This window comes from Zingiber officinale, chromosome 8B, assembly GCF_018446385.1.
Source record: "Zingiber officinale cultivar Zhangliang chromosome 8B, Zo_v1.1, whole genome shotgun sequence".
Classification (NCBI taxonomy): domain Eukaryota; kingdom Viridiplantae; phylum Streptophyta; class Magnoliopsida; order Zingiberales; family Zingiberaceae; genus Zingiber; species Zingiber officinale.
This window is the reverse complement of record NC_056001.1, coordinates 22796104-22811697: the sequence shown is the minus strand read 5'-3', so window position 1 is coordinate 22811697 and position 15594 is coordinate 22796104. Positions and strand designations below refer to the sequence as shown.

At 33.9% G+C, this 15594-nt stretch overlaps 1 protein-coding gene across 1 annotated transcript; it reads right to left on the bottom strand.

Moving 5' to 3' along the window:
* Positions 1-9271: 9271 nt before the first annotated feature.
* Positions 9272-10257, bottom strand: LOC122017270 (major pollen allergen Ole e 10-like). Its single transcript, XM_042574835.1, has 4 exons — positions 10158-10257; positions 9732-10070; positions 9615-9645; positions 9272-9525 (listed from the first exon to the last, which is right to left on the bottom strand). The coding sequence occupies exons 1-4, from the start codon at positions 10219-10221 to the stop codon at positions 9411-9413; spliced, it is 549 nt and encodes a 182-aa protein (XP_042430769.1). The 5' UTR covers positions 10222-10257; the 3' UTR covers positions 9272-9410.
* Positions 10258-15594: the final 5337 nt, after the last annotated feature.

Here is a 15594-nt window from a genome sequence, read left to right as displayed (position 1 = left end):
AACATTAATCGAATTGTAAAATTTAAATACATGATATTAAAAAAAAATCATACAACCGCCTCCTATTTACTAAATCTATATATATAGATTAATAGAGATTTTTAAAACATCAACTATTTTAAGATCATTTTGACAATAATTAATAAATATTTTCAATGTGCCCCATGGGATCTGTTTATCTAAAAAAAAAAAAAATACCTTTAAATCTGAATAGAGAAATATTTTAGAGTGTTTCATCTAAATACCATGAATGATCAAGTCATTCATCATTAAAACGTACTGATGCGCTCTTTCTCTAGAGATGGTTGGTGACTGAGATGGAAAGTCTTGAAATGCACTTCAAAAAAAGAGTAAGATTAGGCTACTCCAACGTTCAAGTTAAGATTTATTTAAGATGATATGAAAAAAGAAGGAGAAAACATGATGAAGGGTTTAGAAAATTAGGGATCCTTTGTACTATCCTTCTCTAGGATTTGTATAGTTGTTTGGAGAGTATCTCCACGTAGACGCTGCATATTCTTCCCCACCATCCTTATATGAGCTAGCAAGAAGACTAGATCTGATAGCCATTAGCTATCTTTCTATCAACAAAATGTCATATATTTGAAGGAGAGTATCTAAGAGATTAATTCTGATAACCTAGGAACTACCTCTTCATTCATCTAGTGCCACGTGACCTGAAATAATGTGGATGAATGATCTTAATAATGAGAATGTTACATTGCCCTTCACGTACTGAGGATGAGGAAATGAAATTATTTTAGAGTAGTCTTGAGAGTAGATGAAGTTGGAACCCGAGATTGAGCGGAGAGATGTCGGCGACTAAAACCTAGTTATATAGATGGTGTTGGGATCTGAAGCTGAGTCGGGGACATATCAGCAATTGAGGCCAAGCTAGGTAAATGGTGTTGGGATATGAAGTTGAGCCAGAGGTCATGTCAGCAACCGAAGGTGAGTCACATAAATGGTATTGGGATCTGGAGTTGAGCCAAGGGTCATGTTGGCAACTGAGGGGAGCTAGATAAATGGTGTTGAGATATGGAGCTAAGCCAGAGGCAATATCGGCAACTGATGAGGTGAATCAGGTAAATGGTGATGGGAACTGGAGCTGAACCAGGGGGATGCCGGCAATTGAGGCCAAGCTAGGTAGATGGTGCTAGGAACTAGAGCTAAGTCAGAGGCAATGTTGGCAACTGAGGTTGAGCCAGGTGGATGGTGTTAGGATCCGAGACTAAGTTGGTGTTAGTCGCTAAAACTAAGATGGGGTCATAATCAGAGTCAGCCATTGAGACTAAGGTAGGAGCTATGTTAAGGTCAAGAGTTGAGACCTGAAGGATGTAAGTGGTTGAAACTAAGATAGAAACGATCTAAGTCGAAGTCAATCATGAGATTGAGATGGAGTTGGAATCAGAGTCAATCGTTGAGATTGAGATAAAGTCGAAGTTGGTCGCTGAGACTGAGCTAAGAGGTGAGTCGGGGTCAAGAACTGAGACTTGTACTTAATCGAGACTAAGATAGAGGCAAAGTCGAAGTCAATTCATAGACTGAGATGGAGTCAGAATCGGAGTTAGTCGCTAAGACTAAGATAGAGTTGGAGTCAGTTGCTGAGACTGAGCCAAGAGGTGAGTCGAGGTCAGGAGCTGAAACTTTTACTTAATCAATCTATGGAATAAGCCTATTGAACCAGTTCAACTAAACTTGATTCTCATCTGAGCAGAGTCTCATTCCCTTCAGGTCATATTTCACTCGTCTTGATTTTGACTGACAAATAAACATAACGTTTAACTACACAGATCACGTGGGAGTTGCAAAAAACTGTCATATCTCAGAGATAGACTTTCTCAATATACATAAATAAATTGTATTTTGGATTTACTCGCAAATTGGAACAAGACTGTTATATATATATATATATATATAACAATAACCAAACTTTATCTCACTAGGTGGGGTCGGTTATTTGGATCCTTTTATGCAGTAAACTCTATCTCCTACTATATCATCATCATACTTAAATAAATTTTATCTTATTTTATTATTATTAAACAAGTCTTTTTTTGTCTTCCTCTTTCTCGTTTGATATGCATATTTATTATAATTTTACATCGCCTAACTTGAGCATTTATTAGTCCTCTAAGTACATGCTCATATCATCTTAAAAGTGTCTCTCAGAGTTTTTCCTCAATAGATGCAACTCCGACTTTCTCTCTAATGCCCTCATTTCTTATTCTGGTCATCCTCGTATGTCCACACATCTATATTATCTCTGCAACTCTCATCTTCTGCTCATGTGCTCGAGTCATAACCCAACATTCAACTCCATATAATATAGCAAGTCTAACTGCGGTTTTGTAGAACTTTTCTTTAAATTTTAGAGATACTTTACGGTTATATAAAATACCTAATGCTCTCCTCAATTCAACCATCCTACTTGTATTCTATATAAGACATCTCTCTCAATCCCTCCATCATTTTGTAAAAATGATCTTAAATATTTAAACTCTTGGTTCCGAGCAATTCATCATCTCCTATCTTAACAATTGTCTCATTACATCTAGTATTGCTAAACTTAAATTCCATATATTCTATTTTTATTCTACTAAGCCTAAAATATTTGCCTTCTAATGTTTCTCGCCAAAATTCTAGTTTAGCATTTACTCCTTCATGTGTCTTATCTACCAGAATAGCATCATCTGTAAATAACATACACCACGATACTGTGTCTTAAATGTATGCAGTAAGTTTGTCCATAATTAGTGTAAAAAAATAAGGACTTAGAGTTGATCCTTGATGTAACACTATCTTTATTGGAAATATTTCGGTTACTCCACCTGAAATCTTTACTCTAGTTGTTACATCCCCGTACATATTCTTAATTAGTTCAATATATGTTACACTAATATCTCTCCCTTTTCTATAATTTTTAATATAATTTCTCTTGACACTCTATTATAAGCTTTTTCTAAGTCAATGAATGTACTATGTATAGATCTTGTTTTTGCTCCCGATATTTTTCAATTAATTATTTAAGAAGATGTATAGCTTCTATTGTCGACCTTCCAAGCATAAACCTAAATTAATTTTCGGTCACCGAGGTCTCCTTCCTTAATCCTTTTATATTACTTTTTCCCAAAGCTTCATAGTATGACTTATTAGTTTAATACTCATATAGTTTGAACAATTTTATACGTCTCCCTTATTTTTATATAAGAGAATTAGAGTACTTATCCTCTATTAATCAGACATTTTTACCATTTTTAATATCATTTTAAATTATTTTGTAAATTATTCAATACCTTATTTTCCTAGGTACTTTCATACTTCTATCGGAATATCATTTGGTCCAATGACTTTTCCATTATGCATCTCATTTAAACCTTGTTCTACTTTTGAAGTTTGAATTTTACAATAAAAATTTAAATTTGTATACTTATTTGACCTACTTAAATTACCTAAGTTAAATTGGTTACCTAAACCTTCATTAAGAGTTGATGAAAATACTTCTTCCACCGTTCTTTTATTTCTTCATTATTTGCTAGTACCCTATTACATTTATCTTTAATACATTTTATTCGGATAAGATCTCTTATCTTCATTTCTCTCACTTTAGCCATTTTATAAATGTCTCATTCCCCTTTTTCTTGTATCCAATTTTTGATATAATCGTTCAAAAGTTTCATTTTTATTTCATTCACAACCCCCATGTACCCTCTTATATTACTCATTTTTCACTCTGATATATCCATTTAGATCACCTCCTATTAAAATCATTTCATTTAGTGGAATATTTTATAATATTTCATCTAAGTCGTTCCAAAATCTTGATTGAATAGCTTTATCTAATTCTACTTGTGGTGTATATACACTAATTATGTTCATAGTTTTTTTCATCACTATTATTTTAAAGGCTATAATTCTATCCCCTTTCTAACTACTCCAACAACTTTATCCTTTAATGAATTATCTACAACAATACCTAGGGTTGTAAATGAACCAAGCATTCATGAATAAACTTGGTGTTCGGCTTGGTAAGAACTTGTTTATGTTAGTTTAATATATATAAGATTAATTAAACAAATAAGCTTGAATAGCTCGTTAAACTAAACAAACGAGCTTCAATATATATATATATATATATATGTTCAGCTCGTTAACGTTCATGAACAACGTTAGTGAACAATATTTGCGAACCATATACATTAATAAAACTCTTATCAATATGCTAAATAAATAATAAAATAAAAATTAAATTATCAAGCTCAATAACTAAACAAATAACTAAAAGTTTCAAACAATCAAATAAGCTTGAATTGAAAGCTCAATAACATCTAAATGAACTAAGTTCAAGCCAAGCTTCAAACAAATTCAAACTGATAAAAAATAAATCAAATCAAACTTGAATAATCATTTTAAAAGCTTGGTTCATTTTAAGTCTGGCTTGTCTTGGCTTGGTTACCTTATCAAACAAGTTTGAACACCCTAAAGCTCGGCTCAGCTTGTTTACAACCCTAACAATACTCATTCCATTTCTTACTTTATTCTTTCCTGTGTACTATAACTTAAAACTAGAGTTCTCTATCATCTTTGCTTTCTCATTTACCCATTTTGTCTCTTGTACACATAAAATACTAATTTTTTTTCCTAATCATCGTATATACTATCTCCATTAATTTATCTGTGAGGGTTCTTATGTTATATATTTCAAATATTAGATTATTGATTTTCCTATCATATTTATTCTTATCCGACCTATAGTACGAGAACTCTTGCCTATTTAACACTACATCTAATGATCCAAGTTCTCGTGGAGATGTAGCGATCTCTACCGATATGTTACAGTAGGACCCTATAACGTGAACTTTTGTATATTTAGCACTACACTCGAGTTTTGAAGATGTAGCGATTGGGTCCCTCCCCATCTTTCACGTCTTGATCACTGAAGAGTTGGCCGAAGTTGTCTTAGTGAAAGTACTAGGTTCACCAAGCGATCAAGACTGTGGTGAGGGACCCATCTTTTGTATATTTAGCACTACGTGATAAAACCTAGTCGGTTCATCATAGCTCATCCTCCTCATCAAGGCTCAAGCCTGATGGTACCTATGAGTGGTCAAGATGGGTCCCTCACCACAGTCTTGATCGCCTGGTGAGGGACCCATCTTTCACGTCTTAATCACTGAAGAGCTGGCCGAAGTTATCTTAGTGAAAGTACCAAGTTCGTCTACACAACCCGAGCTGGGGAAGTCTGATCAGTCGGGGGCAGGTCAAGAACTAGTCCAGGCCACGTCTTATATCTCAGATCTAGGGACCTGCCTTGCCTGTGCCCAATTAGGAATTATGCAGCTGATGATGTGAGATGATCTAACTCCCTCCTTCTCCTGACTATTAACTGTCATGTCCCCTTGACTTTTGACTTCCTGGTCTTAACGGGTCCCACCTTTATACATTATATCATAGGTCATCTTGTTCAACTCTTAGCTAGCGACAAGCGAGTTACGATTTTTGTCTAAACTATACTGTCATCTTTTTCCTGTCCTTTTTGTACGTGTGTTTCAAAATCTACATTCCACATCAACCTTAGGATTTTTCTCAAAACTTACTGGTCATATCCCTACTCTCTTTTTTCTACTCGTATTTCAAAATCCACATTCCACATCAACCTTAGGATTTTTCTTGAAACTATACTGGTTATATCCCTACTCTCCTTTTTCTACTCGTGTTTCAGAATCCACATTCCACATCAACCTTGTGAACTCCAATTATTGGTTTTGAAGGACCAACACCAACGTTGAGATAATTTTTTTTCAAAACCAGTACCAACATAATGCTAGTCTTTTAAAACCAGTACCACGTTGGTGGTAGACCCAACGTTGGCCCTGGTCTTTCAAAAATTAGCACCACATTAGTGTTGATTTTCTTTTAAAACCAACACCAACATGGTGCTGGTTTTTTTAAACCAGCACCACATTAGTGTTGGGCCTAATGGTGGTCCTCGTCTTTCAAAACAACACCAACGTGGTGCTGGTCTTTCAAAATTGGAACCATGTTGGTGCTAATCTTTCAAAACCAACACCAACATTGTAGTTGATTTTTCACCATGTTTCATGATCAATTTTATAGTTGATTCATTTTGTAATTGATTGATAGTAGGACATAGAAGCTATAATTGTAAGTTTTATTTGGAAGTTTCTAATGGTTTTGTTGCTTTAAATGTATTGGGCTATTTTTAAAAGACAATCAACTCCACATTGGGTGGTGATTTTTAAAAAATAGTAGCATGTTGATGCTGGTTTATAAAAAGCAACACCAATACGTGTTGCTTTTTATAAACCAGTACCAACATACATTTTATTACAAAGTAATATTTTTTTCTATATTTTATATCATTATTATTACCATCATTTTGTAATTTACATGAACCTTTGTAGAATTCTTCCCTGTCTTGCCCGACCAAAGAAATTTAATATTATACTATATTTTGGATGAGATTCTGATTATAGTGAGCTTTAAGGATCAAGAAATAAAACTGTTGCTCGACTTATAGTTGTCTAGTAACTGATATACTATTTGGTCTAGCTGGGGTGCCTCGACTCCTCGGTGCTATGGGTCGGCATCAACAAGGGCCCGGGCACTCAAAGTGAGATAAAATTTTATCCCACGTTATCCGTTTGTGAGAAGATGAGATTTGCCATACTGGGGGTGCTCGGACCATGTTATGTCAATAAATGGTCAGTTTTGACCAGTGGGCTATAAATAGAGTCATGTTCTTTTCTTTTTCGAATAACACACTTTGTATTTCGAGTTTCTTTATGTCTTTCATTTTCGAGCGTCTTTTTCATGTACGAGGTTTCTCCGCCTCCGATGTTTTATTCTAGAAGGAGATCTTCTTACTGAGTCGACTTTCCTTGGAGTAGCAATCCTCTGATTGCAAACCAAGTACAAATTTGTGTCATACTCTTTTAGTTCCATTATATTTTGATTAAGTGTGTAATTGATGAAGTTCGATTGTTTAAGAAAGGTGTTTGTTGTTTTATTTTATGCAGGGCAATTCACCCTTCTCTTGCAGGCCGCAAGGGACCTACAGTATGTACTAAAAGAAAATAACACACAAACAAATATATATAAAATGTATAATTTACAAAATACTAAAGCAGCATCATCTACTTCAACTCTATGAGGATAGAGTTTAAACAACTCCTCAATTTTTAATCTAGTAGGTTCTTTTTTATTAGATAAGTGAGCAAGAAAGAGGTCACCTGATGTATTAGTTGAGTTCATAGGAATAAAATCACCTCTATATGAAATACTAAGTAATAGAGATACATCTCTTCTATGAAAGTAACTAGGGCACCTGCAAATTTACAATGATTAATTTTTTATTATGTGCTTCTATCTTTCAAAACTAGAAAATGTACCTGAAAATATAAATGTATGAGATGTTAAATCCCAACTTTGAAATATATTTACCAGTAAAACACGAATTTACGAAATATCTTGTATATCTAAAAATACAGTAAAAGGGGATTGTTTAATAATCGCTTTATGTCGATTATGTAAATGAACTGATCCACAATCTTATCCTTTCATTGTTGGACAGCCAAAAAACCCATTAAAGACCTAAAACACTAGTTCATTGGAATTTATGACCAACATCAACTGATGACTGAAATTATTCAAAATATATATTATTAACATAAATAAACAAATATATTTATGCACAAATTATGGTTCTAAGATTTTGACATTGATATAACAATATACCTTCTAACTTCTATGTCTTTATAAATATGTTGGAGTGGCGCTAGTTTTTATATTATGATGTTGGTTTTTCAGACATATACTAAAATATGTTGATGTGACTTCTCTATTTTTTAAAATGGGATAATGCTGGTTTTGAGAAACTAGCACCACATTAGTGGTGGTTTTCTAAAACTAGTACCAATGTGTATTTTTTTAAAAACCAGCACCAATATAGTAATCAATGAGTTTGCAAAAACCATCACCAACATGTAATAATCAACGGATTTTTAAAAACCAGAACAAACTTTGGTGTTGGTTTTTGAAAACCAGCACAAACATTGGTGTTGGTTTGTAAAAACCAAAACCAATGCTTTGATGCTTAACTTCGAAGAACATGATGGTGTTGGTTTTTAAAAATTACAACATTAGTGATGATTTTCACCAGCACCAACGTTAGTGCTAGTTTTTGAAAACCAACACTAATGTTGATCAATATCATCATGTACTTCGAAATTAAGCACCAAAGTATCCTCACAGTGATTTTTAAATAGTGGGTTCTTAGAAACTACAATTGGTAAAAGACAAACGCTTGACATACCTTTGCATTACCTTCTTGCATTATTCTAAAACACGAGTAGAAAAATGAGAAGAGAGAGATGACCAGTATAGTTTAGACGAAAACCCTAACTCACTTGTCGTGAGCTAAGAGTTGAACAAGATGACATGTATCTATGGTTGGAAGTGGAGGAAGAGAGGAGCGGATGAGCGACAAAGAGGATTTAGAACTTTCGTTTTAGGGAAGAGAGGCGAGCAAAGAAAGAGAAGAATAAAAACAAGCCAGCGCGATGTAAGAAAGAGATTAAAAAATTTAGATTTTATGATCATGTCAAGAGTGCATGGATGTGTAAAGTATAATAATAATAATAATAATAATAATATATAGACTCTACTTACATTTAATTTATATATATATCACAACAACTTGAGTAAAAAAAATTTACATAGTCATTTTTAAATAATAACTAACAAGTTTATTATCTCATATCTACAAATAAAAAAAGCGATTAATCAGAAATAATCATGTCAAATACACTTATTATTTTGGGAAAAAAATGACAAAATATTATAGCATGTCAAATAAAGACTTTTGAACTCAAAATAAACTATTCCTTGAAATACAAATTTCAAAATATTTTATTTCTATGTATATTTTTGAAAATAGCATATGTTAATCTCTTCTCAATAAACCTCTCTCAAATTTAGTTAATTATCATTTATCATCGCGTTCCTTATGACTATCTCTGACATTTAACATAGCTACTGAAGTGAGCATTAAGGAGAGTCTGGAGAGTAAGATGAAAGAAACTTTGTTTAAAAAGACTTTTGTTATTAGTAAAGCAAATGTAAAGGAGGAATAAGAAGAGACATGCAAGTTTCGAACAAACAGATCCAACCAGTTGAATTTTTTAAATGAATGGTGATCATGAATTTTGGATAATTAAAAATTTAAAAAAATATCATAAAAAGTTATAGCTTACACAAAATTATACTTTACCTTCTCAAAACATTTTATACAAATACATCTGTCTGCAAGCCTGCATCAACTACTGTGATAATGACTATGGTATATTCGACTAGATAATGAGAAATGCATTGCAAGAACGTATGCCACCCTAATCAAATCGCGTGCATTTCCCTAATCTCACATTCAAACATAAAATAACCAAAATTTCTAACAGCTTCTTCACGAGGTAATCTCTCTCAAACAGCCGTGAGGCAGCAGATGTCCTGCGTGGATTAGCGAAGAACTTGCTTAACCACTGGCATAATTCAGCTTAATCACAGCAAGCTAATTGGTGATTAAATAAAACACTCACTCTGAAGCGAGATACTTGCAAGATCCATAACCTATCATGAGGAATCCAGACCAAATCAATGAAGTTGATATTAGTAGGTAGAAGAAAGACTTGAATTCGAGCAGTTGAATCAATTACTTGGGTCTCTGGTGGTGATGGCGGCGGTGCCGCCGAAGTAGCAGGCGACGTCGGAGTTGCCGTTCTGCTGGTAGTAGCTGTTGAAGGCGAAGGATGCGTGCGCGAGGAGCGTGTCGGGCCGGTAGCAGGCGGCGCCGGGTTGCACACCCGAGCAGTCGGCGCCGCCAAGGCCGCAGGCCCAAGCGATGGCGTTCTCCAGGTCGAACTGCGACGCCCCCGGCCGAGCCACGCACCATGTCCGCCCCTCTATGAAAGTCGTGTTCCCCTCCGGCGGCGACATGGTCGGGATCGGCTCAACCGCCTCTGCCTTCTCCTGCACTCCGGCCGCCGCCCCCATCACTGCACCAATAACTAACTACCACGTTAGTAATTCCACGTACGCTTAAAATCACGGCGATCGAAGAAGAGCGATTATTAATCGATCACCCATGAATAGTTCCGCCATCAGAAGCCCACAAATCATCGCCCACTCCTTTCTGTTCTTCTTCATGATCGCATGATGAAGAAAGCCGCAGTAGTCTCTGCTCTCTCTGTCTCTCTTTTGAAGAGATGGAAACAGAGATCTTTTCTTGTGCATTAAGGTAAGAACAAAGGTTGAGTCAAGGAGAAGAAGGAACACGAAGAAATCTTAATTATTGGAAAGCAGTGGATCGTAGAATAATCTCTTTAGTTTCGATGTTCTGGTGAAGCACTTAATCAGAGCATTGGTTTCTGCGTTGTGTAGCCGATTTCTTTGGAAATTATAAAGGAACACTTCGCTTTCACAGTAAGTTTTCAGTATAAAGTTTACTGCATGAATGCATTAACTGGCGTGTTCTGATCGGTAGATGTGAATGGAGAATATACATTGTTTCTTCCTCACTCAATCACTGAAGAAGAGTATACATTTTTTCCCATCTTCACTCAGTTCTCTTGTGAGCTCATTCATGGTCTTCATTTGGTGTATTTTTTCGACATCTAAGTTAGCTATCCTATCAAAATATTTTATCCTAAATTTTAAATAGAATAATAAAAAAAAAATTTAGATAGAATAGCTAAAATTTTTTTACATCAGTTACTTGTCTATTCCCTAAATTTAGAATTGATGAATAGTAATTTTCTAAATTTAGAAAATAAAATTTCTATCTTAAAAGTAAAATAATATTTCTTTTTAATCTCTCTTCTTCCCTTCATTTTTTTTAATCTCTCTCATTCCATAAATATAATAATAAAAAAAATAAGAAATAGAATAAAATAATAAAAAATAGAAGATAATAAAATTTTTAAGATAATTGATATAGCGTGTAGTAAAAAATAATTATCTAAATTTAATAAAGTAAGATATTTATCCTAAATTTTAAATATAGTAATAAGAAAATGCCCTTAAACTATACTAGATTTGACTAAACAGAAATTCGATTTAAGTCAATTGACCAAACAATTCAGTTGATTGAGCTCGAACAAAAACTTTTGTTTCCTAGGTAGTTGACTGAGAGCTACATCCAATGAACTAACTAGAGCACATCCAATGAACTAACTTAATTATATGTCTAGTCAATTAAAATGTGGTATTTGATCCATTGATACGTGTTAGGAAGTCCCCTAATACAAGATATTATGGATGGACCTGGATATAAAATAGCAGTTAAAGTTAAGATGATATGATAATTAAAGTCAAGGGAATTAAGATGCACAACAATAAAAATCTTCATAGACATCGGTTTTCCACCGGTGTCTATTTGATTTTCGACCGATGTCTATGAAGCCGATATTAAAAGTCTGCCATTTTAGACATCGGGTTAAAACCGGTGTAGTATCACTTAACGACACTGGTTTTCGAATCGGTTATTAACCGGTGTAGTATCACTTAACGACACCGTTTCATCAACGATGTAAAACCGATGTAATATTGTATGTTAATAACACCAGTTTTGGCAGCGGTAAATGACCGATGTAATATTACTTTATAACACCGGTTTTACATCGGTGGAAAACCGATGTAATATGTATATTTTTTAACAGCACAGATTTGATTTTAAAACCGACAATAACAAAAAAAAAATACACAAATATTCACAAATTGTACAAATATTCTTCATTCAATAATATCCATAAAATACACAAATATTCACAAATTATATAAATAATCTTCTTACAACAATATCCATAAAATACCCAAACATTCTTTTTACATCAAAAGCTAGCTAATATATATCAAAATCAAGGTAGAACATTCTTTTAACACATCAAGGTAGAACCGCACTTCAAATGTAATCTAGCATGCATTCAGCCCACTCGAACCGCACTTCGTCAATTTCAACTCTGGAGTACTTGAGATTTGTAAACTGTAAAAACACATAAATCCACCATATGTCAAATAACTAAAACAAATGTGTACATGTATCAAATAAAATAGAATACTGAGTTTTTAAAATAGAATACCGACAGCATCATACAACAAATTACTAGACATAATAATGGTTGAACAAAGAAATATGACTACACAACAAATCCAGTGAAGGAAGCATAGAAGAACAAAGCTACCTCTGATGAAGAGATCTACTATTTATTGTACTACCTCTGATGTCATCTTGGTATCCTGAATATCTTGCACTAAGCCCCTTATTTTCTGTGATTTCTGCTACCAACCAGAAGAACTTCATTGTGATTTCTAAGCCCCCTAGTTGCTATTGTTAGAACTTCTCGAGATGCAGAGAAGAAGATCATTGGATATCTTTTGTTTTATGTTTACATAGAATATATTTACAGATAAACTTTATAGTGGATTATCTTTTCATCTACTATAAAATCAATCATTAGATTACATCTTAAATGAATCATCTATACTAAGTCAACTTTATAATGAAATTCGGCCCCGTGGTAGTGTAAAAAACATGTAACGTGATATGTATTTTTAGCAGAATGTAGCATGGCTGTAATCACATGTCCATATTGCTAAGAAATGCTAACTGACAGTGTCCACAGTCCACTAACAAGTAACTTAGCTAATATCTTCAAGGAAATATATTCACATGTTAAAGCAATTTTCAAGGCTGTAAATGAACAGAATGTTTGTGAACAAGCTAGATACTCAGCCTGACAAGTGTTCATTTGTGTTCATTCAGCATGAAAAAAAAACATATATAAAATAAACAAGCTTAAATGCTTGAACATTTGTTGTAAGTTCAATAACATAAATGGGCATGCTTTAAAGCTAGTAGTCTGGCTTTCTCTAAGGTTTGTTTATGATCCCTTTTCTTTAGTTTTGCTATTTAAATGTATGTAGAATATAATACATTTATATATTTCTGATAGTATTTGTGTATGTTGTTATTTTAAAGTTTAAATTATCTAGAAAATGTGAAAATTGAGTAATTGATACAAGTCTCAGTTATTGGATCAAGTAAAATGTTTTCTCTAGTTGCTCTCAGTAACATCTTGGGGTTGGTTCGACAATACACTAGTTTGTTTTCTAATAAACAAGCTTGAACATCGGTGTAGCTCATTTACAACCCTAGCAATTTCAATTGTAATTGTAATTTGTGAATATTGCTTTGACAACTAGGAAATATTGATATGATCAGCTCACCAGTGAAGTATGCAAATGTGAAAATTTTGAAATTAGCTTCCTAATTACCGATAGTCTTTTTTGACAACCTGCAGCTTTATCAATGATATTCTATGTACTTCATGCATGAAGAGAAGTTTCATTAAGAAACAAAAATAAAGTATCCGCACAGTTGTCATCAAACATTTCTAAAGCTTACCAATCCATGTATATGTTGCCAAGGCTTGACAATGCTTGTGGATGGTTAGGTTGTAAAGCAAAGGATGACTTGGGAAAAATTATTAAAATGAAGTTATTCAACAAGGAAAAAAAACTTAAGAGAATAAAAATATCCAAATTAAAAAGTCACCCTATAATGTCCAGCGTCTTTGAGAGCATTCCCCTTTTAATGTGCAAGAAAGTCGATCATTAACTAACCTGGCTCACCATCAAGAAGGATACCACATTTTGACATATTAGACCATTATCAACTTACCAGATTATTGTAAGCTTCAATAAAGGTAGAATCACAGTTGATAGCTTGCTTGTAATGCAGAATTGCCATGTCAAGTTGACTTTGTTCATAATAGATGCCAACAAGGTTTCCTGCGTCCAGATATCCCCAATGCATAGTTGACATAATAAACTCTCTTCAGAGCATAGTTTGCAGCAAAGTTATCCACAAAATCAAAAAGAGATTAACAGTCCAATGACAAATGATAATCAAAGTGAAGAAATAAACAAGTAGATAATAGGTTCCATTATCTTGAGAGTAATATGAATGCAGGTAAAGCAGACCTTGGTGCTCTAGTCCTCCATATGCATAATAGGTCTCCCAAGAGCACACCAAATACTCAAGATTTGGCTGCACATCTTAGAAAATAACTAGGTAGAAAACAAGCCAGATTCGATACAGCCAGGCTTTTAGTGATTGTATTGAAGATTCAAAGCTTTTTACCTGTGAGAGTCCTGCAGGCATCCATCCATTTTTCCTTTTTAAATTTACCATCCCAATCAATAAAGAACCCAAGCATAGATGCTATCATCCAATCACACAGATAATACACAATCAAAAAAATATCTGCTTATTTCCTCCACTCCTCCAGCACATAAGGGACACGAAAAATCCAAAAAGTCCATGCTTCCTCAAGTTTGACATTATGTTCAGCTTATCTCTAAGTATTAACCATACTAGAGTTTTAACTTTAACTAGCGCAAAAGAGCTCCACAAGAGCACTGTGCCAAGGCAGATCCGCTCTTTAACTTCCAAAGCATGCCAACTGAGAAGTTGCCATTACTATACTGATCTCCAGAATCTTACAGTTGATTAGTGACTTAAGTCTCCATTACATCTCCTTTTCCATCAAACATGTACCACAGGTAACTAATAATTCAGCATAGCAATATAATGAAAATTTCACTATGCTTTCTCGGGGAGAAAAGTTCCGTGCATCTTGAACTTTAAATCAAGCAAAAAAAAAAACCATGCATTTTGAACTAAAATGTAATGAGAAGAGGCAATGCATCTTGAAGACTAATATTTTGCAGGGTTACTAACATGTCATTTACAAACAGGTAAGATGGATTAAAATAGGAAATTATCAAGAAAGTGGAACTCCATTATCAAGAAAGTAGATAATAGGTTCCATTATCACAAGTAGATAATAAGTAACTTATTTGTAGAAAGTGGTAGAACAAATAATGAAGTGTGCAAAATGGATTTATTGATAGAAAGCTTACCAGCCCAAAATGGTGGAACTCCACACAGTAAGATATAGAGTATAACTCCAGCACTCCATATATCAATTTCTGGTCCATAATTCCGTTTTAAAACTTTTGGAGCCATGTAATTAGAAAGAAGACACTTCATCAAAGGGGGAAAAAATCAGCAAGCAGTAGAAGATGAGGATGATTTGGACCTGCGAAGTTCTTCTTGGCGATAAACAACCTGCATTACCAATGAATGAGTTTTAAGCATCTGAAAGTTATTTATTCCCTCTTTAACTTGTTAAATAGATATTAGATCAAAGTGCAAGTTGTTTGAATAAATCAACATTTGCGGACTTACCATCATCCTCAACCATAGGATGATAAGGTGTTTTAGGTTCAGTTATTTTCTGCCTCACTGGTTTATTGGCTTCAATTTCATACAAGTTGTCTTCATTCCATCTCACTTGAGGCCTACTAAAAGATATACATAATATGCAACTCTTAAGGTTTATATTATCCAACATGGAGAAATACATAAGTCAGTTTCAGGGAAAAAAAAAAGTGACACCTAACCATTTTTTTTTAAAAAAAAATCTACAGAATTTCTAAATTCTGAATCTAGTCATA